This window comes from Marmota monax, unplaced genomic scaffold, assembly GCF_021218885.2.
Source record: "Marmota monax isolate L192 unplaced genomic scaffold, Marmota_monax_Labrador192_F-V1.1 WCK01_AAM20220418_F8-fsc00037, whole genome shotgun sequence".
In the NCBI taxonomy this organism is placed as follows: domain Eukaryota; kingdom Metazoa; phylum Chordata; class Mammalia; order Rodentia; family Sciuridae; genus Marmota; species Marmota monax.
The window spans coordinates 3,762,334-3,788,909 of NW_026693245.1; the positions used below are offsets into that span (position 1 = coordinate 3,762,334).

The 26,576-nt window shown below is 32.3% G+C and overlaps 1 protein-coding gene across 1 annotated transcript in view; it reads right to left on the reverse strand.

The window, feature by feature from the left end:
* Hcn1 (hyperpolarization activated cyclic nucleotide gated potassium channel 1) overlaps positions 1-26,576 on the reverse strand; it is a 355,144-nt gene that overhangs the window by 142,550 nt on the left and 186,018 nt on the right. Inside the window, exon 3 of the mRNA XM_046456309.2 lies at positions 8,939-9,100. Coding sequence (XP_046312265.1) covers positions 8,939-9,100 — 162 coding nt within the window. The remainder of the gene's footprint in view (positions 1-8,938; positions 9,101-26,576) is intronic.

A 26,576-nucleotide genomic window follows, 5' to 3' on the forward strand; every position in this document is an offset into this window, starting at 1 on the left:
CTTAGTAGGATTTGTGTCTTCTGACACAAAACATCATGGCAAGACTTTGTTCTGTCAATCTGCTTTTCAACTCGATCAGAGGTTATAAGAACAGTTACTCAGTCAATCAATCAATCAATCAATCAATAAGGTGATAGATGTCAGATAGATAAATAGTATTTAATGCCTCCTAACCTCATGCAAATAAGGGGATACAGATTGATCTCGTGGTATGGGATAGACTATTATACATACATTGTTGCATTTGCAATACTCTCCTAAATACGTGTGTGTCTGTGTGTATACATACATATAGATATTTTTTGGGGGGGATACTGGGGACTAAACCCAGTGGCACCCTTTTTGGGGGGGAAAGAGGCAAGGTTTCACTAGGTTACCCAACCCAGGACCTTACTAAACTGCTGAGGTTGGCCTTGAACTTGTGATCCTCCTGCTTCAGCCTCCTGAGTCACTGGGATTATACTCCTGTACCACCATGTTCAGTTCTCCTAAAATTTTTTTAGTCCACTCTGGACAATACATATTAAAACTGAAGAATAGGTCTCTTAAGGTAAATTTAAGATAGTAGATACATTTTGATTTTATCACTGACATGAAGATGATGCCACATACTCAAGGATTTATAAAGCTAGTTTGAACCTTAAATATTGAGAATAGAAGGTTTCAATTCCAGGTCCCCTAAGGCATGTAACTATCTGCTATGGCTATAGATGCAGTAGATATCTAGATCTTCATTTATTAATTAGGAGATTACTCATCAGAAGTTTCTCAGCAATAAGTATTACATTGAGAAAAGTTTACAGCTAAACAGATTCTATATAGTGAATATTTGTTGTTTTTTAGTAACCTTAAAACTTAAATGCAAATACATTATATTTCTCTTGCAGCAATAAAGCATTTTCCAAACAAGTATTGTCTGCCTTGTCTTTGTAATTCATGCATATTATCTGGATCTGTTCTTTCAGTCATAGCTGATTGATAACATATTATTATTGAAATAAGCAGCCAACATAGTTAAATTCATGTAAAAAGAAATTCGAATTAATTCAATGAAATTGATAAGTCCTGCTGAACTGTTAATGTAAACTAATATACTTTTCTCATTTTCTGCAATTACTTTGTTTGTTTTTGTTCTTTTCTTTTTTCAGTATCGGAAATTGAACTCAGAGGCACTCAAGAACTGAACCACATCCCCAGCCTTATTTTGTATTTTATTTCGAGACAGGGTCTCACTGATTTGGTTGGGTAATATTTTAGCCATGCATCACTTAATGACTATTAAGCATTCTGAGAAATGTATTGCTATTAGATTTACTCACTGGGAAAATATCATAGTGTTCTTACAAAACCTAGACCGTGAAGGTCATTCACTGAATGTAACCTCTTGATGCAGTCAAGAAGAATTGTAAAATTGAGATAAATGAGGCTGCTGGAAAAACACATAATGCTCTTTTACAGTAAATCTCATTCTTTAAAAGTAGAAGGAAAACACCCTAAAAAAGTATTATATGCAAATACATAAACTGGTAACATAGTTATTTAATATTAAATCTTACATAATGTATAAACTGTGCTATACTTTCATATGACTGGCAGCACAGCAAGGTTGTTTGCATGAGCATCACCACAAGTACATGGTATCATGTATGTCATCTGTCCTTGACTACATGTTGTGAATGGCTGTATGTGCATATATTTGTCCATATATAAAAGTATGTATATGTGTGTATACATATGCATACATATCTCAACATATGGCATTTTCAATACAAACTTTCATGTCTAGTTTTCTTTGATAACTACAGGCAAGATTAGACATAAATCTTTACATGATAATTATCAGCTAAAAGTGAGAAGAGGCTGTGTCCCTTGGACAGTAAAAGTGTGCCTTAGTAGTGTATATTTTTGTCTTAGACTTCATCTAATTATACATCTATATTACTAGACTGATTCCTGTCAGCATGAAAATTGGCTTTTTTTTGTACTGGGGAATGAACCCAGGAGTACATTACCACAGAGCTGAATACCCAGCCCTTTTTATTTTTTATTTTGAGAGAGGGACTCACTGAATTGCTGAAGTTCTTGATAAGTTGCTAAGCTGATCTCACACTTGCTATCCTTCTGCCTTAACCTCCCTAGCTGTTGGGATTACAGACATGCTCCATCTCACCTGGCTTGGCTATCCATTTTGAAGTCAGTTTGGTTAGATCAGACAGTATCTGAGTAATATCCTTTGATTTACCTGACTGTTTTTAACTTTGTCAAAATCTTATTTGACTTGATTGTCTTAGTTTGGCATGTGCTTATAGAATTTTTTAAATCTTTGACTTTATATATTTGTATAGAGATATGCATATATACTTATATATAAAAAAAGAAAGTAATATTTTTAATAAATGAAGTTTTCTGATTTGTCTTGATCTTTATCATAATATGAGAATTTTATTTTCAAAATTTGAAATATTTTTCTTTCCCATTATGCTAAGTGGAATATGATAAACTACATTAAATTGCCATTTGGATCCATTTTTGGATCATCGTAATATTTTTAACTGTCATATGCTACCAGGAAGTACACTAGATGGGGCTAAACCTATATTAATTATTTGGCAAGAAATATTTTTGGAGTAACTCTCAGATACTTTCCACATTTCTCTTGCCATTTGAGGGTGTCTGCATCAAATCATAGGGGTGTAAAGTGGAAAAAAAGAGCCATTTAGAATATAAGGTCAGTTTTTTTTAATAATGTAAAGTGGGTCACTGGTATTTTGTTGATTGGTTGTTTATGTAATACAGATTCTCCCTTCCCCTCACCTCAAGTGTTAGGACATTCCAAATAAATACACTTTTAGAATTAAAAGATTCTTAGAGAATGGGTTAATTTATCTATTATCTCTTTTATATCTAAATAAAGAGATAATCATTATTAGGAAACATAGTTTCAATTCATTAACTTGACTGTAACAAAAATAATCACATAAACAGATGGAACTCAATGGGATGACATCAATTTTTGTGGACTCAATTGTGAAACTATGCAACTTTTGACTTTCATCCTTAAAGTTAAATAATAACTATTATTCCTAAAATTTAAATAATATCTTTGAAATTAATATCAAACATCTCAAGTTGTAATCTGCAGTATCTTTCTTCATTAGTTTTATGTAAATTCATATATCACTTTCATATTCCACGGAAAAACATGTGTTCCACCATTTTCATGGTTTATGAAAGATTCTATGTAATCACTACACCATTTCTTCTTTAACATATCACCATTTCAAGGTGCAATTCATATGAGACAGAGGAATGAGCTCATTTGCAAAACCCATATATTGACTTAGGGTTCAATTTATTGAAAATCTATTCTAGCTTATTCAGTTTAATATATTTCACCCTGACAGGAGACAATGTTAAATAAGACAAAAAGTATTCCACTTACATTATGTCATTTATTATTTTTCTACAGATCCCAAAGGAGGTTTATGCAATGTCTGATCCTTCCTCCAACTATTACTATTCATATACTAGTATGTTTCTCCTTCTAAATATTCCTTGCAGCTACTTTTATGGGTTCAGACCTTCTATTTAATATTCTTTAGGTGATAATGAAATACAAGTGAAATTTAACATTCAAATTCTCTTTCTTTAGCCAGGTTTTATTTCTTATAAACTTTTTTCCTTTCTGTGCATTTACTCTCTTCTTTTTTCTATGTATATAGTATATATACTTCTATTTTCATCTACCTCAAATTATTATTTTAATAGAAGAATTATGTACTAATTTATAGACAAGAAATATCAATTGTAGCTCACATACAACTGTAAAGTTAAATAATGACTGCCATATACTAAGCTGAAAAATGTAATGAAATCTTTTCCATGTACTTCACATGTTCAAGCTCTTTTATTTAGCTTAAACTTCTGTAATATAAACATAATCATCATGTCCACATTGTAGATGGAGAAACTAAGGCACAAGTAGACACTAAATCACTTGTTCAAGGTCACAAGGCTTATAAGTATCAGAGAACCAGAAGATGAATGTAAGAAATCTAATTCTAAGATATGATGGTAATTAACCACCTCACAGTACCACTTAAACATTACTTAAATGCTTCTTTTCAGATTCTAATCACTTAACTCTAACAAATAAATTCTTTAATTTTGGTTGGAGTTGACCCTCATACTCATCATTTCTGTCCTGCTTCTTCTTTTCAGTGTGCTGGGGATTAAATCCAGGGCCTAACACATACTAGGCAAGGGCTCTATTTCCAAACTATGTCCCCAGTCCCTTATTTATTTTATTTTAAGACAGGGTCTGGCTAACTTGCCAAGGTAGCCTTGAATTTGCAATTTTTCTGCTTTAGTCTCCTGTGTGGCCGGGTTTACACCATGCACAATCCCTATCAGGCTTTCATTCATGAATAGGCAAACAAAGACTCGACAGTATTTTGCTTTAAGGAAATTTAAATGTCCAGTTGCCACCAATGATACCTTTTCCTGTTCTGTGTTGTTCCACAGACCTCCTCCATTTTGCCACCTCGACAACCTCTAGTATCCTATAATAATACTGCTTTATTAATGTTTTCTCCAACCTTCTTAATTTCGTTCTCCAGCATGCTGCGTTTTCATATAGATAATGCACCTACCTGATACATAGTTTCATTCACTTATGTCAACATACCTTTGAAAATACCATTTCAATCATAAATACTAGCTCAACAATGTTTTACCTTAGAATTTTTACCATTCTACCCTAACTATGCCCTAGAATGTTGAAAATCCGAGATGTAAGTTTCAATTATGATTATCTTTTAAATTATTCAAGAGAGGTTTTGTTAACCTCTGCATTATTTCTGCATTTCAGTAGCTAACTTAACAACTGGATAAGGACAATGCCTATTTAAAAATGAAAAACAACAAAAGAGAAAACTTCTCCTTTACCAATCACTTGAACCTTAATATGTCAATATATGATTTCTTGTTCATGGAAGCTAGAGCAGAGGACAAGTAAGGAAACTGTGGCCTTAGCTGTGGTTCTGTCACCAACTTTCTGCTTGAATCTTGAAAGATATTTGGATTGTATCTTTCCTTAATTCATAATATATTCATGATATTAATTATTACATATAAAAGTACTTTTTAAAGGTATTCATGATTATAGTTATTCAGTACTTTGTTAGACACTTAATTCATTTTGCTGCACATGGATGTAAATGGATACTATAAAACCTTCAGATGTATAAAGAATCAAATAATAATATCTGAGTATACCAAAAATGAGATACCTCACAACATTTATAACTGTTATAGGAATAACTGTAATGGATTATTCTAAAAAGTTGATAGAATTATGCCAAAACACTTATTTACTTTATAAGTGAGTAATACATAAAAAATCTTAAGAATATAGCTCTGCAAATGAAACAGTATTAGAACCTTAAACAATAAATGATTGTGACAAAGGGCATAAGTTTTGTATCCTTCAGAAGAATTAGAAAGCTTCACATCACCTAGTGACCTTGGTGAATGGCCTCAAAGTAGGAGCACAGCCTGGAGGAGAAAAGGCAGTCTGGCTTCATAGTATTAGCTTCTTGATTTCTAGCTCCTGTTTCTATCCAATTTTTCATTCTTCTCTAAAATAATGTGTCTATCTTCTTTTTTGTTTCTTCAAATTTGTGGTCATTTAATTCCTTACAGACCATTAAAAAACCATGGATATAAATGTGTTCACACAATGAATCATGACACAAGTTGAATGATAAAGAAATACACTAGAAAACCTTAGAACATGCCATTTTCATCAATATTCTTAAGTAAATTATAGCTGGATCTATCATTTATAGGTTTCCAAGGTAACATGGTTCATTGTATACAAATCTATGTAAATGTCTATTTTTCATACTTTTTGAAAGAGCTATCGGTAGAAAGTTCTGATCTCCAAATAAGATGAAAAGATTATGGAGAAATAATGACATTGATGGGTTAAATGAAAGTTGCCCTTAGAAGAATGTCTTCCATAAAATTTGGAGACTAAGAAATCTTTAGTTTGATTTGGCTGATATTTAATGATTACAGACATAAGCCTAACTTCTTTTTTTTTCTTTTCCCTTATGAATTGATAACCGAGTTGAAGGAGGTATTACAAAAGTGCTAGATAAAATGTAGTTATCCTTTTATAGGGTAATGATGCCTTACTTCTAATTCTAAAGCACTGGGGAGATGGTAGCATATATCATTTGAAATATCATTTTACACTCGAGTATTATCATTTTATTTAAAAATAATCTCTTAAAAATGAATAGATAATGAGGTGAGAAAATATTTAAAGGACAAAAATATATTTCTGAAGAACAGAGATAAGCATACTGAATTATATCCTCATTTTAACACAACTGAAATTGAATATTGCTCTACTGGAAGATGTTTGTTTATTTTATTTGTTCTTTTTTGATATACCTGATAGTAGAGTATATTTTGACATATTTATACAAACATGGAGTAGATCTTATTCTATTAGTTTCAGTTTTCTGAACTATGAAATCAAGATAACAGGCTTGGCTCATTACACTGCTATGAACATTTGATAAGAGCATATTTTACAGCACAGTGTTTTGTATACAGTAAAAGCATTAAATAAATGCAGGATATTTTTTTCTTACATTAGATTTTTACTGCTCTATTATAACTCTGTGTAAATACACTTTTTATTATTGTTGTTGCAGAAGGTTTCCTAGAAATCTGAAACTTTAAAATGGAAAATATTATGAGATATGATGACACCATCAAGATTATCTTATACAAAAATTGTTGTATTATTGACTGTTATTTCATTCACATTACTGATATCCACAATGTATAAAATATCTGATACTTAACTATTTTCTGCCCTTTATGTTAGAGATACAAATGGAAATAATATTTTAAAAATGTGAAAGATAATAAAAGCTAATTTCAAAATTGTAAAACTAAAACCTTATAGAAAAAAAAAGAAAAAGAGAGACCAAATTAAAGTGAATTATAACTTCAAGTAAGGTGTTTATATCACACAACATTAAGGTAGAACAAAGTTTTGAGGTTTGGCAACATTAGATGATGCACATCACATGCACATATACACTCGTGAATACATGCAGATGTATTTAGAGAAAAGCCATTAAGACATTAAAATTCTTCAATAAATGTGCTTAACTCTAACAACTAATATGTTGCCATGTATTAGAATTATATAATTAAATAAACTTTATAGATACACAAAAAATATTTCTTTTACTCTTTCAATAATGATAATTGGTATTTTTCTGAAAGATGCCTAAGGAAAATTTAAAATAATAATTATTTGCCAAATTAAATATTGTTGATGCCAATGATGAATCATCTTTTGGCAGCAGTGCTTGTGTTTTTATACTATGCACTCAGTCAGAAGCTAGATTATAGAGCCATTACCTTTTCCTCTCCCCCAAAATATCTTTATTACTGCCTTTACCATATGTTTTGCTTCTTCAAAGATAATAAAGTGGCAGATGTATCATCATAGAGACACCACATATTGGAAAAGTGAGCTCATCAACTCCTTGTTTTATTCTTCAGTCATGCAGTCTCCCCCACTAAAGAACATTTCTCAGAGTTTTGATGATGAAGCACTAGGTTATCAAATTTATATCATAGGTACTTTTCTGGCTACTTGCTTTGTGATTTACATGTGTGTCCCACAACTCATGTTTTGGAAATTTAATCCCCAATTCAATAAAGGTAGGAGATGAAGCCTAACAGAAGCTGTTGGGGTCATGGAGGTATTTTTCCTCAGGAGTGAATTAATTGCCCTTATGAAGAGGGTTTGCAAGAGTAGTTTTTCATGCTTCCACCTTCTGCTGTGTGAACAACAGGGAATGCATATATAAAGGCATAATTTCAGAAACAGAGGCAAAGTTTGCAATGCCTTCATCTTGGACCTAGACATGTGAGAAATAAATTTTTATTTTTTGTAAATAGCACAGACCATGATATTTTGTTAGAATAGCCCCAAATCAATTAAGAGCAGCACTGTAGATGAATGATATAAGAAAACATTTTTTTGTACTAACTGTGGTGTGAGGAACACACAAAAAAACATAAATAACAAAGGATAGGGAAGGAGGGAGGGAGGCAAGCAGGGAGGGAGGGAAGGAGGGAGAAAGAGAGAGAGAGAGAATATGTGCAAGAGTCTTGCTAAATGCTTTTATGGCAGAATATAAACTACTTGAGTGATATACATATTACCATGATAGGGAAGGTCTCTGTGAGGAAGTAAGCAGATACGAATGAAATGAAGGAGAGATTCATGTGAATATAAGTTCTCAATTCAAAATATATGCTCATAAAATTAAATGTGAATATAGATAGTTTAGCTATGGAAATAAGATTTCTATTGACAAGTTTTATATCTGTCTTTTAGAATTAAAATTAAAACTTACTATTTCCATAAAGTTTTCCCTAGCAAAAAGTGTTATTTGAAACAGCATTAAGATTTATGCATATCTCTTTTACCTCTAGGTATAAGTCTTTGTGTGTTTTACAATCCCTACAATTGTGGCTTAAAAATAATAAATGCTAAAAATCAAACAAAAACATGAAAGAATTATTCTAAGCTATAGGCATTTTTAAAGGAATATTGTATCGTGATTATTTGCATGTGTTTTTATTTTGAAATAAAATGTCTCCATGTAAGTAGAGCAAAATATTTTAAAATATGTTGTAATATATACTTTCCCAGGAACATGAAAATTAAATTTAGATAGAGAAAAAAAATCTATTTCATCTTACTACATATCCATGGAAGCAAAACCAAATTTCCTCTAAATATTTATGAAGAGAGAGAAGTCAGATCATTCTCACAAAAATACTTTTTTGGCAAAACACTGAAAAGGCAAAGTGTAAAATAATACAAATTACTTACAACCATTTTATTTAGAGACACCCAACAATCTGGTGGGAAATCCTGAAGAAGTGGTACCAAGAATTGAAGACAGCCATCCCAGTGACACAAGAGCAGCATCATGCCGATGAGATTAAATATTCTCACCACTGCACTGGCGAGATCATATGTCATGTGGAATATCTGTTGAACAGAACATAAAATTAACTCTTAATTTTTTTAAACAAGCATACTACCAATATCAGAAGGATTGATATGGTGTAGCATAAGTATTGATTTAAAAAATTAAGGAAAAGATTTTCAGAAATAGAGATTATATTTGTTTGTGTTTTCCAATGTTTGATACTCTGACTTATGAATATTATAATAAACTGTTAATTTTTCACCAGGAATAAAAAGGATAAGAAATTGATGCTTTCAAGAAAACTTCTTTTTCCAACAGTTTTTATTTACTATTTTTCTTCTCATGTTAGTAAAGATACTTTAAAACATAAGTTATTCAATTTGTTGAAAGACAAAAAAAAATATTCAAGGACTGAAAACTATAAGCAAAGAGTTTAACTGAAAAATATAAAGTGAGAGAATAATCTGCAGTTAACTTAACAGCTATGTATGAAAACACTTCTATATTGAAGATGGACAGTGATGTTTAAGTTAAAAGTAATGTGGAGTTGCCTTAAAAACATTTGTACTTATAACAATCTTATACCTATATTTTTATCAAATTTTCATAAAAAGCTATCAAAGTAGGTCAGACTATTTCAGAAAGCACAATGAACATGACAAATCAAGATCTTCCTTTGAAATTTTAAAGGTGGGAACATATATCTGGGTATACATTTACATCTACTCATTTTCTAGTTGTTATAAGAAATAGAATCAGAATGTGGTATTTCTCTTTTGAAGTGTATGGAAGTCACAAGATCAACATCCATAAATTAATAGCTTTCCTATATTCAGCAGTGATTCAGCCAAGAAAGAAATCAGAAAAACTATCCCATTTGTGATAACCTCAAAAAAATTAGATACTTGGGAGTTAATCTAGCCAAGGAGGTAAAAGAGCTCTACAATGAAACTTACAGAACACTAAAGAAATAAATTGAAGAAGACCTTAGAAGTGGGAATATCTGTAATTTTATTGGATAGGCAAAATCAATATTGTTCAATTGGCCTTACTACCAAAAGCAATATACAGATTCAATGCAATCCCCATCAAAATGTTAATGACATTCTTCACAGAATTAGGCAAAACAATTCTTACATTAATTTGGAGGAATAAGAGACCAAAAATAGCTAAAGTGACACTAATCAAGAAAAGAAAAACAAGAGGTGTCATAATACCAACTGTGAAATTATACTATAGAGCTATAGTAACAAAACCAGCAATGGTATTGGCATCAAAATAGATATGAAGACTTATGGAACAGACTAGAAGACACAGAGACAAATCCACATACTAATAGTCATCTAATATTTTACAAAGGTGCCAAACACATATCTTGGAGAAAAGACAGCCTTTTTAACAAAATGTGTTGGGAAAATTCAATAGCTCTACGTAGAAAAATGAAACTAGACCCCTATCTCTCATCCTGCACAAAACTCAAATCAAAATGGATCAAAGCCTTAGTAATTAGAACAGAAACTTTACACCTGCTAGAAGAACATATAGGGTCAACACTCCATATATAGGTGCTGGCACTGAGTTAATAAGACCCCCAAAGTGCAAGAAAAAAATCAAGAATCTGTAAGTAGAATGCCATCAAACTATAAAGTTTCTGCACAGGAAAGAAAGTGATTAAGAGCATGAACAGTGAGCCTAAAACTGAGAGAAAATCTTGGCCAATCACTCCTCCAATAGAGGATTAATTCCAGAATAAGCAAAGCACTAAACACCAAAGCACAAATAACCCAATCAAAAAATGGGCAAAAGAACTAAAAAGAAACTTCTCAAAAACAAAAACACAAATAGCCAAAGGAAAAAATATTCAACATTTCTAACAATCAGGGAAGTGCAAATCAAAATTACACTAAGATTTCATCTCACTCTAGTAAGAATAGCAATGATCAAGAATATAAACAACAATAAATGCTGATGGAGTTGTGGGGAAAATGGAAGGCTTGTACAGAGTTGGTGGGACTGCTAACTAATACAACCACTCTGGGAACCTTATGGAGATTCCTCAAAAAGCTAGGAATGGAACCACCATATGACTCAGATACCCCATTCCTTAGTATTTTCTCCAAAGATCTAATATTGGCATACTACAGCAATGTATCCACCTCCATACTAGAGGAATATATCTGTAATGAGCCATTAAAAAATGAAATTGTGGCATTTGCCAGTAAATGGTTGGAAACGGAGAATATCATCCTAAGCAAAATTAGCCAAACTAAGAAACTCAAAGTTCAAATGCTTTCTTTCATATGCAAAAGCTAGAATAAAATAAAGGAAAAGGAAAAGAAAGGATAGGATAACATAAGGACCCAATCAAACACAAATTAATAGATGAGTGAAAGAAGTCTAGTAGAGGAAGGACAAAAGGAGGGGGAGGGCAGGAGGGAATAGGGAGAGATCATGAGCTGAAATCAATTTCTATGCATGTATGAATTTGTTGTGATGAACTGCTCTACTATGTATAACTATAAAGCTCTAATAAAAAATGTTTATGAAATTTCTCTGCTGCTGTTATTTCACCTTGTTTAAAACAACAAACTAATAACTTAAATTTACAAATAGGAATAAATACACATAAACATCTTGAAATAAAAGTACATGTTGTATAATTCACCAAAAGAATGGTATATCTTTTAATAAAGACAACATGGCTTGAGAAATTATCTACAATAGGTTAAAGAAAACACTGTACAAAATTGATATTTTGACTTAGAAACTATATTTTTGTAAAAAAAAATTCTAGAATTTTTAATATTTGCATACTAACGGTAAACTAACAGTACAAATGTTAATTCACTTTTATAAAATCACCAAATCTACCTTTCATTTTCAGTATGATAGATTTTTATGAGCATTAACTCATTTAAACAATCTTAATTTGGACAAAATAATTGTATTGAGTAAAAAAAATCCATCTTTGTAGGAATGTACATAGTGTCATAGATCCTCTTTAAAGTAAGATGGAGGGTCCTGAGATTTTAAAGGCAACAGATGACACAGTTTAATATTCAGAAAGCTGTAACACAGCAATGTATTTTATAGCATTAAGAATTTTATTTTCCTCTCAGCTAATTTTTATTTATTTATTGTGTATTTGGCAAACCCACATAAAATTCCATTTGGTGTTATTCCCTCCAATATTTCTTGACCATTGAACTTATAAATAAAAACTGTATCATCATTTTCATCATTTTTTAACTAAAAGTAATATAGAGAAAAAAATTTTTGAAAAAAAAATTTACTAATAATGTAGGAAAAGAAATCCACCACAGATTTAGAATGTTCAGTTTAGTAACATAATTCTGCATTCATATTTATTTCTTAAAAAATGGCTGTGAGTTATGTGTGGTATGGCTGCCTAATGTAAAGTTCCGAATCTAGCAGGAAACTTACCTCCTTTTGGTCCAATTATTTGAAGTAAAAAATAACTATCTGAAATTCTCTGCCTAAAGTCTACAAATTATAAGCCTACCAGCAGCAGCCCTCACTCAATGATCACATTTCAGAGTGGAGTCTGGAATGTTCTGGAGAATGAGAGCCAATTCTTAATAAAGTTGACCTTTCACATTTTCTATATTCTTTTAAGGAAGTAGGTTATTTTAAAATGAAATCTTAAATTATTTCAGATTATTTACTAAATTACATGTGTTAGCAGTTATTCGCTCAATTTCTTTAAGAAAACCTTGCTATATCAGAAATGTTGTCCAGAGAAACATAACCACACAGGAAACATTTTCACAGAGGAAGTTAATAAGGATATAAGACCTTTTGTAGTCTACTAGAAAAATGTTTTGTTTCCATGTAATTTCACAAACTATTGCAACAGGATAATTCCTAGATTGGAAGCGATATTCTATCCCACTTCTATTCCCACCAACACAACGTCAGTATATAGCACTTGTTTTACATTTATATACTAACTGCTATACATAAAATACTCACATAATTAATCATACAATGAATCTTCCTTATGGCTTTTAGCATTATGTATTCAATAGTGATCTCAGATTTGGGAGGCATCCCAAAGTCTAACCTTGGAGGAAGTATAAGCAAGCTATTTTAACACTAGCTAATTTCAAATAGTACAAATTATGAATCTATATTTTTATTATCTAAGTGAAAAAACAACATCTTAATGAGTACAATATCATGTTGATGAATACATGAAAATGTGTATGTAGTACCTAGACCCAATCCATGTCCCTTGAGCTCTTATAATTAATATATGTGACTTAAATGCTGAGATCTAATAACTTCAGATTTGGAATGAAATGACATCCTTATGAAATACACCCATCTGTGGATGGTCAGATTATGCAAAAAAAAAAATGATTTAGTTTATCTATTGTTACCACTTCTTAAAAGCCTAAGGGTAGCTCCTGAGATATATCTGTGACTTTACTCATCATACTGAACAACTAGTTAATACAATTAATTAATTAATATTTAAAGTTTTTCATCTAAGTTGTACACTCATAGTTGATAAACTCACATCCAAACCAATGTTACTGCCTACAAACTTGATCTCATTGAAAAAATGGCACCATAGGTGACATGCAGCAACTTATGGAAAGATAAAGGATAAATGGGATTTCATAATGAAAGCACAATAAACCTTTTTATTGTTTTAAAGAAATATTGCATTCTTTTGTTTCTCTTTGTAAATATTCACCCGAAACCTTAATGTATAGATAGATATATGTGTGTGTGTCGGGGTGGGGGTGGGTGTGTATGCCATCTTGACAAAGAATATGAAAAACATTGGGCCTTCAGAATAAGACCTACTGCTAACATGTATTGAAGGCTCAATATGTCCTCATCCTCATCAATGTTAAAATCAATACCTTAAGAGCCCTATTAACACTTTATGAAAATCTTACCCTGAATGTTGTTCATATTATCTGTCCTATCATGCTTAAGGTATGAAGTGTAGAAAGTTCTGGTACGTGAAAGAAACTCTTAGTGATATCTTTGAACAAAGCCTGTGAAGATTGCTGTTATACTAATTTTTCCAGTCCCCTAACCCTTTCTAGGATCTTTATCTGAATAACACTAACATAACATTAGAGTTACTATAACCTGTACAAAAATTAACATTATGAACATCTCAAATATCTCAGCCTCTGTCACTGGTCAAATGCAATTATCCACTCTCCAACCTCTCACACTTGTTATTTCATCTCCAGGATGTTGAATGTTTTTTACTGGATTTTTCTTTCCACTGTGTTTCCCAAAACTCCTGCATTTCCAATTAACTCCCAAAGCCCTCATCTCTTTATAAAATTATTTCTCTTGGTCTCTGCTTTCCCTAAGACTTCTGACCCTACCACACGCATCCCTTACCAAAGACTAGGTTTCTCTGGGTGCTTCCTCAACAGTAGATTTGATGTCTCATACCTCAAAAGTCTTAGGTTCTGGACAGAGTACCCTCATTTTGCAGCTCTTTTTAGTATGTTCACACATTATGTGTGCAGATATAAGAGCAATTCCCTCTCTTTGTTGTTCATTCCATTTGGCTACATTACCCATCATATTCCCATTGCTGCCATCTGGCAACCTCCCATTTCCATATAATACATATCTCCACTAATTAAAGTGTCTTTTTCCATTGCACTTTCTGTGCATTGATTTTATTAATCAAACAGCTACTTTCTATGTTTGATACGGAAGATTACCAGAGAGGAAACTGCCTAGATTGCAGCTACTAAATATTTTTAGAGGAGAGCAACCTTGGTGAGGATCTAAGCAGTAGTCTATTCATTCCTGTATTCCTAGCACCATCTTGTCAACTCTTCTCAATTCCCCAAAGATCATGATTATTATTCTCTAGTTCAGTTTAAAGTTTTGTGTTTTACAGAGGTAAGTCACATGCTTATCTTTTATTCAAAATTCATTCCTACTTATCTTTTGGTATTAATCTGATAATTCTTCTTCATAAGTCAATCAATAAGTTCAACCTGCTCAATCTATAGTGAAATCCAAACTCTCTTCTATTAGTTATGTTCACACATTTTTATAAAATGCATTAGTATAAATGAATTACTATATAAACAAATTTAAAAAAAAAACTTAAAACATGTCAACCACTTACATTCTTAGTGGCAATATTATATTTCTATAATTTTACCAAATTGCTTTTTCTACAATAACTGCTTACATTGTCTATGTTCTCTTTATCTCTTAATTATTTATAAATAATAAAATCTCATAATTCTCAAAAATATTTCTAACTGAAAAAGAAAAAGAATCTTCACTTCCTAGGTGTTTTGTATAAATATATATAAATATATTAGATATGAATATATATATATATATTCATATCTAATATATTTATATATTATATATCTAATATATCTAATATATATATATGTGAATATGTATATATACATATATATATTCATTGGAATTATAAAGAAAGAAAAGTTTCATCATATCAATCTTCAGTAAGCTAGATAGTACTTAAATAGTCATAACAACTAAACACTCATAGACAGTAGTTTAGAGCAGAAGGCAGTTGTTGTCCTTCATGTCTTTAAAAATGAAGCTGCCTGTGTGTGTGTTCATGTGTGTACCAAATTCTTATGGTATGATATAACAGCCACTTATGATCATACATAGTTTTACATATAATTTTAAGTACATATATCTAAAACATTTGGCAAATGTTTTAGATATATGTACTTAAACTTGCTCTTCATTTAGCTGTGAAAAATCAAAGAACATGTGTTACTAAGGGGAATATAAGAAAATACTATATTATGAAATCTTTGGCCAATTTTGGTAGGAAATAATGAGAGGACCAGTTATAGCATATCATATATGGTTTATATTACAAGCTATAAGAAGTAGAGTACAAACTATAAACAAGTATGAATTGTTAAAGCCATCAAGCACAGTGCCTAGGGTTGTATAGTTGATGCTCAATGTCTGCTCTTTTTCTCAGTATAGTTTGGTTGGATCTGTGGGTGTGGTACCCATGGGCATGGAGAGCTGATTGTGTGTCTTTTTAACTTTCATGAGGACAATGCAGTAACACAGAATATCTCTATTGTATCTTGCAATTGAAAAATAAAAGAACAAGCATAATTCTCATGTGCTTAATTTAATTAAGGAAGTAGTTTACACATTAAGGAAATCAAATTATAAAAGAATGTTCAAAAAGAAAATTCAATGAATTAGTACTTGGGAAAATGAAATTGATTAAAGTTTCTTCCTCTTTGTTTCTCTCAAGAATTCCTTCCACACGTGCTCCCTTCCCTATTCTTCTCCACCATGATTTGATGCACCAGCGTAAGGCCCTCTCTTACCAGGAGCTGAGAAAATGCCAGTCACATGTTCTATAAACTCCAGAACCATGAGCCAAAGTAAACCTTTGGCTTTCCTTTTAAATTACTTTCCTTTTTAAATTATTCAGGCTTAGGTATTCTGGTATAGCAACAGGAAATAGACTATGACAATTATTTCTCATTGACAAAATTCTGTAATATCCTTTACTTTAAAAATTTAAAAAATATGTTTTTTAAAATAAAAAGAAAATACTATATTATGAAATCTTGGGCCAATTTTGGTAGGAAATAATGAGAGGACCAGTTATAGCATATCACATATGGTTTATACTACAAGCTATAAGTAGTAGAGTACAAACTATAAACAACTATGAATTGTTAAAGCCATCAAGCACAGTGCCTAGTGTTGTATAGTTGATGCTCAATGTCTGCTCTTTTGACATTCAATGCCAAAATAATAATAAGCATTGTCACTGGAAGATAAAGCTGACCTGAAAACTCCTTTATATAAGCAATTACTCTTAAAACTTTGCTGGTGAAACAAAATAAGTTAAAAAAATATATAATAGTAAAAATAATGCTTTAGAAGAAAAAAGGAGGCCATTTAAATAAATTGCACAATGACCTTTTTAACATTCCCCAGGATATTCTCATCATTTTCATTCCAAAAAGGCTATGTGAAAACTAGCTGATTGCACCATTGGCCAGGTGATGTCAACAGAGGAGAGAAGAGAAAGAAATCTGTTAAGATGAAAACAATACTTCAGCATAATACTTTATGTAGTGGCCATCAAAGTTACATCATGCATTGGCACACCATCCTGTTTTTCTGGCCTGATGATCCAGTCAATTCAAAATACTCATTTATTTGAGTGGAGAAAAAGCTGCACTGGCACTCTGTCTTGTCATTTGCCTTCCAATAGAAATCACTAAGTACATGATTTTGGCATGAAGCCAATAAAATAGAACTAGAAATCTTGGTGGAAAAAAAAAACACACATTCTGCCATTTGATGAATCTAATAAATGAGAGAAACATATTAGTCCAACTCTCCCAAAAGAAAACGAAACCTTGAAAAATAAACAAGTGTTAGCAATGCTGGTAGCAACCCATGAAACGCTTGAGTTAAGATACCATCTCACTCCAGTAAAATTGGCAGCCATTATGAAGTCAAATAACAACAAGTGCTGGCGAGGATGTGGGGAAAAGGGTACACTTGTACATTGCTGGTGGGACTGCAAATTGGTGCAGCCAATTTGGAAAGCAGTATGGAGAGTTCTTGGAAAGCTGGGAATGGAGCCACCATTGGACCCAGCTATTCCCCTTCTTGGTCTATTCCCTAAAGACCTAAAAAGAGCATGCTACAGGGACACTGCTACATCGATGTTCATAGCAGCTCAATTCACAATAGCAAGACTTTGGAACCAACCCAGATGCCCTTCAATAGACGAATGGATTAAAAAAATGTGGCATTTATACACAATGGAGTATTACTCTGCATTAAAAAATGACAAAATCATAGAATTTGCAGGGAAATGGATGGCACTAGAGCAGATTATGCTAAGTGAAGCTAGCCAATCCCTAAAAAGCAAATGCCAAATGTCTCCTTTGATATAAGGAGAGTAACTAAAGAATAATCTACTGGAAAATGGCATAATTTCAGCTCCACTAGTTGGACATCTTCCAGAGCTAAGAGTGAATTACAATGTTCTACCAATTCAGATAATAGTGCATCTGGATATTTTCCAGACTACCTGAAGTGTTGAAAGTACTTAACCATTATAATTTTTATAAGTACATTGCATAAACTAACATATATTGAAGGATCCTTAAAAGTACTAAGTCTGATTTTTGAAAGTTTGATTTTTTATCATCAAAACCCATCTGTTAAACATTTGCTATGAACAAAATTACAAAGTTAAGTGCTGTGATCATAACTGTTCATGGCGTCCCCCCTTCTTCCCTCCCACTAACACACACACTTTCTTCTCCAGAGACCTCTCACCTGTTTTAATCAGTACTTATTTTTCTTTGGACCTGCCCCAGGTCTATCTTAATTGCTGTTCCTTCTAACACATCTTGTAGCAGACCCACTTATTAAGTTATAGCTTTATGAAGTGGGATTGGATTAGTTATGGAAGTAGGTACATGTTTGAGACTCTCCTTCTCTCTTTCCCTTTTAATGAATGACACCTTGTCCCAGTATAGAATTCTGCAATGAAAATAATTTTCTCACAGATACATAAAGACCTGATTCCATTCCTTTTAACACTTAGTGAAACCATATCTTTCCTCAACTATGTGTTAATTAATTTATTGAATAGATGGAGACCTGCCCAAATTCTCTATGTAAAAGCAGAGAGTGTAAGGCATATATGGAGGTGTCATTCTGACCTTAAATTAAGCTCCTTGTCTATGTTCACGCCTCTTGCTCTATATGCCTTTTCACTTCAACTCTTACCTGTCTCAAAGATCTCATTGAACAGACAACTACCACTTCTTTTTCAAACTTTTCTGAAACATATCCCAGCATGTGATTTTTCTCCTCTTATGTCACCCTTTGAATGTCACCCTGCCCATTGGTTTTCAACCTGTTAAAAACTTTAAAGACATTCTTGCCTTCAAAATGTCCCCTGAACATGTTTGCTTCAGGTTGCAAGTATATCCTTTATTTATTCAATTATTTAATTATGTGAATTCTTTGGAGTGCAAAGAGACAAAGTGTGACTTGCCATCTTCTTGGCAATTTTTTATGTGCTTCTTCTGGTCATTTGAATTGTCAAGTCATTTGTGAAAAATTCTATATAATTCAACTTAACAAACTGCACATTCTACCTGGAATTACTCATTTGTTCTCAATTAACTATTTATCAATTCAAATGTAAATAAGTTGTTATTTAGATTAGCTTACCTTTGCAATGTATTTTTCTACCTCTAAACTTCCCTTCCCTAATACTCCTCCTTGGAAACAGTTCATGTTTCATACACTTGTGTTTCAAAATAAACTTAGAATCAGTTTGTCCAATCCTTCTCTCATTCATAAAATTATGTTGGGCTTCCTTGTCACTCATTTAACCTATAAGTTAATCTATCATTATTTTTCAACAACATTATCAGTTATCCAGAATCCAGTATTGTTTTCCTCAAATCCAGTATTGTTTTCCTCTACATGGCATTAAAAATTGTAATTATATGATTCATATGTGGTCATGTAAGTTTTCTGCTAAAAATTTCACTAGATACCAAAGATTCCTTATAAAGCTAAACCCCTTGGCCTGGCATAACAGATCCTCAGTGATCTTCCCTCTGTACCACAATGTTATGCCATCTGCCAGCCTAGCTCTATACATATTTCATGATTAAGACAAACCAAAGTTGCTATGGTGCCCTGTACACAACTCGACTGATCAGGGCCCACATTTGTTTTCATGTTGTTATCTCCAGATAATAATACCTTCTATCCATCCCTTCCTTTTCTGACTCATGACCTATTGTTACTTCAAGACTTGGCTCAAACATCACTTTCTCAGAGAAGACGTCTTACCTCTCTCTAGGGAGAGAATTAAGGAGGTTTTGACAAGGCCTGAGAGGAAGTACTTAATTCTCCATCACATGACAATAACATATAGACATTTGCATCATTGCAGCTTGTCCAATTGAAGATATTAATCAGCAAAATTTTCTCCTCTTGCTTTATCTGTTCTGTATGTGGCTTTTACTATTCATCATCTTATTATCACTGAACTTTCATTTTCATTGTTTGAGGTGTCTAACTTTTATAAAGTTCTATTCTATCTGACTTTCTTTTCCTACTCAGCATAACTACCTTTCCTCTTCAGTCTAATGCAAAGATCCTTTATTTTAGCCAATAGCTTATCGGGATTGCTAATTCTCTTCTCTTCTGCTATATTTTTCTGAAATACCTGCTCCAAGGTTACTGACAGCTCCATTCTCACTCCTACACATGATCTTCCACATATTTATAGAGAGACTATGAAACTACAAAACCACATCATGGTTTTGAAATCAACTAGACTTTCAACACTGCTGAGATTGGCATATACCCAGGTAGCATAGATCTGATTCTCCCATATGTCTCTCAGAGTCTCCCATGCCAAGCCTGTTCATCTTGATCACAAGACCATAATTAGCTTCCATTTTACTGATAAAATATTGTCATTTACAAACATATCTACATCAATTCTTTATTCTTCATACTTTGGAGCACAATATATCTCTTTTTCTCTCTTAACACCACCTCTGATTTTTTCCCTTTATTTTTCTATGTTGAGTAACCTTGCTTTATTAATTACCTTCTGTCTTCTTCCTTTCATTCTCTTTGTTTTCCCTTACCAGCCTTTAAGCATTCTTAAATATTTCCTATATTAAAAAATATACACTGAACATAAACTACTCTCCATTCACTGTACTAGGATCTACTTCTCAAACACACTGAAAAGTAAATACACATGCTGTGCATTTCCCCTGCATTCATTTTTTAAATATCTTGGACTAGTACCTCTAAACTGTCACCTGAAACTATACTCAGTAAAACTGGCACATGCCACTGTTGAATGCAATGAGCAATTTGTAAGCCACACTTGATGACCTGTGTAAACATTCACCAGGTTATATATGACGCCTTCTTGACACTGCTTTCTGTTTCTGAAAGTCATTTTCTCTCTTGCTTCTGATTTACTCCCATTTCCTGAGTCATTCACAGCCAGTGTCCGTAGGTTCATTCTCAGGTATATCTAGATGAAAGTGTTCCAGTGTACATTTGAGGAAATCATGTGTCCATAATTTCCAATACCACTTCTAATACTCTATGAACTTGACTTCTACCAAAGACAATTCTCTTAATTTTAAAATGGACAATTAAGCCAATCTGAAGATGCACAAAACTATGTCAATAGCTCACACTCCATGTGCATTCTGCATTTTCTACCTGGAATAGTATACCTCAATACTCAAGATAACTATCCTGAGGGTAATGTTAGACTTACTCTGTACCCTTGCCATCAACAAGTAACTAATTTCTGTAAATCTCTCTGTAAAAATTCTTGAATTACAAATTCCTCACTTCAGAAAATTATCATCTGTCATCTGAGTTATTTAAAAACCTCCCAAATTATCTCATCTATCTAGATTTGCCATCTTCTATCCTACAATTGTAATTTTCTTTCTGACACCACCATCCCGGTTAAAAATCTTCCACAGCATGCCATCATAGTTTGCATGAAGGCCAAGCTGCCTATTCTAACATACAAGACCCTTCATGATCTGTTTATTTACCAAATCTTACCTTCTTCCCTTTCTCTGTGCCTACACATTAATTTTTTTCTGTCATCTCATTTGAAACATTTATGATTCACTGTTCCCACCAGTCTGGATTATATAACCATTGTCTCCATTAAAATATAAACTATTTGATGAAATGGATCATAGCTTACTGTCTTTGAATCTCAAGGAATTTGACACATAGTTAATTAGAATGAAAACATGTTGAATGAGAATGGATGAATGAAACCTACTATTTGTTAACATTCGTTTAATTTTATTTTATATGAAAGAAAACAAAAAATTATAATCAAGGGGAAAATTACTAGAAACTAACCTCAATGGTTTTTAAAAATCTGAAGAATTTTATTGAATTGTTTACTTTCCTGTAAGTTCTCAAGGAAACTAATTGAAAGATCTGCTTCTGTTCTTTACCAATAATGTTATAGTGGCTTATACAAAGATTATATCAAATAAACTAGTGATTAGTTAAATTTTGCCTACACATAATGGATGTATGAAACAGTTTAAATTACTTTTGTGGCCATTTTGTCATATGCTCTACATTCATCAAATTATTAAACAGAGGAACTTGTTTTCTGAATTCTGAATACCCACTCTTGCAGAATTTAAAAACATATGTTACAATTGTCAATATCATTTATGATAGTACAGATTATTGAGTTTTTGAGACTATTTTGAATTAATCCAAAACTTACTCTCTACTAATATTGAATCTGACAACATAACCCTCACTGTGTTTTAAGGAGTACCGGGTCCAATATTAATTTGAGCTAACAGGCTAAGCTTGTAACAAACACCTCCTCTGTGCCAAAATCCACTCTAAAAAATGAGATTTGGACTTATTCCTATTGAGCTGGCACTATTTAAACTCAATAAAATTCAGTATTTTTGACAAGTTCTAAACGGAGGAGTCCAAAAGGTTACTATCATTATTATCTGGGCTTTCTTCCAGCACTCAAACTCTGGGATCATTGTCATGTTTTCTGCTAAATTTGGCCTTGATTCTAGCCTTCACATTCCATCTTTCCTTTGGTATATTTATGTAGTATGAGAGTGACAAGAAGATAGTATTTTTGTATTATGCTTAGTGATTTATGTACAGAGAAATATATGCATATTTAAAAAAAACTATTAAGGTTGAGTGTTTTCAGTCTTTCTATCTCTAGAGTTACAACTCAATAAACCCCTCGCCTAACTCTCTTCAAAAAGAATCAGCAATTCCTAAAGGAAATAGATACCATATTCAAAGGCCATTTCTGAGTTGCCTATTCAACTCAAGTTACATTATAAATTTTAGGATTGAATTTTTTTAAGTTTTTTTTTCATATGGACACAATATCTTTTTTTAATATTTACTTTTCAGTTTTCGATGGACATAGCATCTTTATATTTTATTTTATGTGGTGCTGAGGATCGAACCCAGTGCCCTGCGCAGCCAGGCCAGCACTTTACTGCTTGAGCCACATCCCCAGCCCTAGGATTGAATTTTAAATGAAAATATTTATAATCATACGTGAGAAAAGCTACAAGGCAATATTTTTATACTTAAAGAGAGATAATAGCATTCTTAAAATTCTTGTAGGTATAGACATTGCCATAAAGATCTTTTAAGTATTTTGGAACTTTTATTATTCATCTATGAAATTTATAAATAATCACCTATTAAAGGGTCATTCAGGAAACTGAAGTTTTGTTTCCACTTTGAAATTTATATGGGAAAAATTAAGTCAGGAGGGCAGAATCCTCATGATGGGATTCATTCCTGCATAAGAAGGGACAAGGGACCTTGCGTGTTTTCTCTCTAATATGTGAAGATAAGAAAAGTTAGTCATCTGCAAACCAGAAAGAAAGCCCTCACCAAATACCTTCATTGATGAAAGCTCAGAAAAAATAGAGACAAAGAACAACGTGCTGTAGGGCACACAGGAAGCACAAGAAACTATCCAGGTCAAGAGTCTTGTGAACTTCTAAGAGTGCCTTAGCAAACTTGGTACAGCTGCAGGTGAGATGATCAAGATGGTGCAGAAAGGCTCAGAGCAGGTATGGATGCAGAACAGAAGTAAACATCAGTTCTAATGCTTCCCCAGAGATACTGGCCTGTGTGTAAAGCTGCAATACCCCAAGTCTAGTATTTTAGTTTTGCAACATGTAAGTTTGTCAATGTTTTGAGACAATTAATATTCGAATGAAAATTGCAAACCTTTTCTCATATTTACCCAAAATAATTTTAGAACACTTATTTATAATGTAAATAAATCTTCACTTTTTAAAAATTAAGTGTAGATAAAATATTTTACCGCTTAATTGTAAATAAAAATTGATACATAGGAATTTACCCCAAAATGGAGATTTTTATGGGATGAATCATCCTTCAACTTAGTGGTCAATTCCAAAGCTCTGCATTCATAATCACACATCAGGCTATGGTTGGTGCTCTTCAGAGAAGAGAGATGGAGAAGGAGATGTCATAGCTGAAGGTAAAGACATTTCAATTCAGTGCTAGGTACTTTTGGTCCATGATAGCACTCAAAGTCACAAAGAACTACCTTGGTGTCTCTACACTCATTCTTATTTCATAGGACTGTGAAGCTTCAATGAGATGGAATGCACTTACTACAGAGATATATGTTCACTAAAAGATAGCTCTCAAAGCTCATCATCAATACAGCCCTAAGAAAGATGCTCCATGAATCAGCATCTACAAAATCATAATTTCCTAACTGCAACCACCATCACAAAATTCCACCCAGCGTGTTCCTTTTACAGGTGGAAAGAAAGGAAGTCAGAAACAAAGCCTGGACCACCACAACTATAAGAATCAAAACTGGTATTGTTTACCTTATGAGGGATTTTCCTTATTCACTGTGTTGAAATTCACTGACTCCGAAACTGCCAAATATTCTGTTTCTCCCTCTGTGTGTGTGTGTGTGTGTGTGTGCCGCAGTCCGGCTGCAGCAAAGTAACCTGGGGGGCGACGAACAACTTGTGTAGATTGATACAGCAGGAATGGGAGCCGTTTATTGTAGAGCAGGAGGCGTATATATACATTCCACACAGCTTATCTAATTAACATAAACTCGATACAGCAGTCAACCAATAAGAAATCTCCACACTTAATGGCTCACTGGCGTTATTTCACAAACCACTCCCTCTGGCAAAATGCCAGGCGCCATCCTGACTTGTTTACAGACTCTAACATGTGTGTGTGTGTATGTGTACATCTATGTGCATATTCTTTTCTCATATTTGTAATAGAATTTTAAACTTTGACATCTCTGATCATATTGAATAAAAGAAATCTTGGTTTATGTTTATAATTTGTTGAAATAAGTTTATGTTAATCTAAAATCTACCAGGATTTGTGTGTATGTGTGTGTATACATACTTTTTTTTAACCCAAAGGACAGGATAATAATGTGTATAAAGACAAAGGGCACATTAACACATTTTGGCTTATCTACATTTATTGAAACTTAATATAAAAAGAAAGTTCACTCTTTGAACTACCTAAATTAATATGTACAACCCATAGCGATTGCCAAATTACTCATGAAAATTTATAAAAAAAAACTATCTATTGGCAGTTCTATTAAAAGATTTACCTATATTGCCATTGAAGCAGGTAATGTATTTTCAAAAGGAAATAATGCTTTACTTGTCACCATGAAAGATTAAGAAAAAAACCACGATTCCTACTGTGACATAATTGTAACGATTTTGTAGAATATGTACAGCAAATTTACTTCAAGGCGGGATTTCATTTAACTCTAAGTGTTATCAACATTCTTCCAGAAAAAGATAATATAACTTTGCATTTTGAGATAATTTTTCATCCTCTATTAATAGTTTTGTCTTAACTTATAGCTACTAAAATATAATATGTAAATTTGTCCTTCAGTGCCTTTACTGAAACCAGAATAGAATATGGAATAGTAGAAATGGTTTATGAGACATTATCACTTGTATTCTATTTTGGGAATATATATATATATATATATATATATATATATATATATATATATATATATCCCCTTAAGGCAGAAGACAATAGTAGCTATAAATTAGAATGTGCACAAACCTTAATTATATTTTCAACAAAACATGAGTTTTCTTTATTCAATAGAAAGTACATAAGGAATATAAGCTGAAAAATGAACAAAGTTGCTTTTCACTGTTTAAGAAGATGAAATTTTGGGCTGGGGATGTGGCTCAGTGGTAGACAGCTTAATACATGTGAAGCACTGAGTTTGATTCTCAGAACAACATAAAAATAAATAAATAAAATAATGTTAAAAAATAAACAAATGGTGTTTTATTCTTCCTAATAGACTTTTTTAACAATATGAAAACAGGAGCTAAACTGTAACAGTAAAATGTAATTTTCAAATTACATCTGTGCATCTTGGATAAGCTCAAAAATTATAAAAACAATAAATATTGTTCATGAGACATTTTGTATCATACATTATTTTTTAAATGAAATTCAAACATCTCATAATTTTATTTTTAATAAAAGGTATGAAGTAATCAAAGTGGCCATGGGTATCTGGATTTCTTGACCTGTCTTTCGTCTTTCCTACAATTTCAACTGACTTTTTTTATACAATCAGTGTTTATTTCCTCCAGAAAACCTTACCTGTGAATTTTGACATGATACTAGAAATCCTTCTACAAGTTTCCCAGTGCTCCTTTGTGCTTTATGTTAATATTTATGATGCTTAGGCATAATTACCTGTTCATTTATCTGTCTTCTTCAGTAGACTACATACCCTTATATATAAGAAATATTATTGTTTTTCATTATATTACTACTATTTTAGCTGTATTTTTAACTTTCTATAAGGCTTACTGGATACTCGTTGATTTATAAAAATCAGAATTTAAATAAATTTGC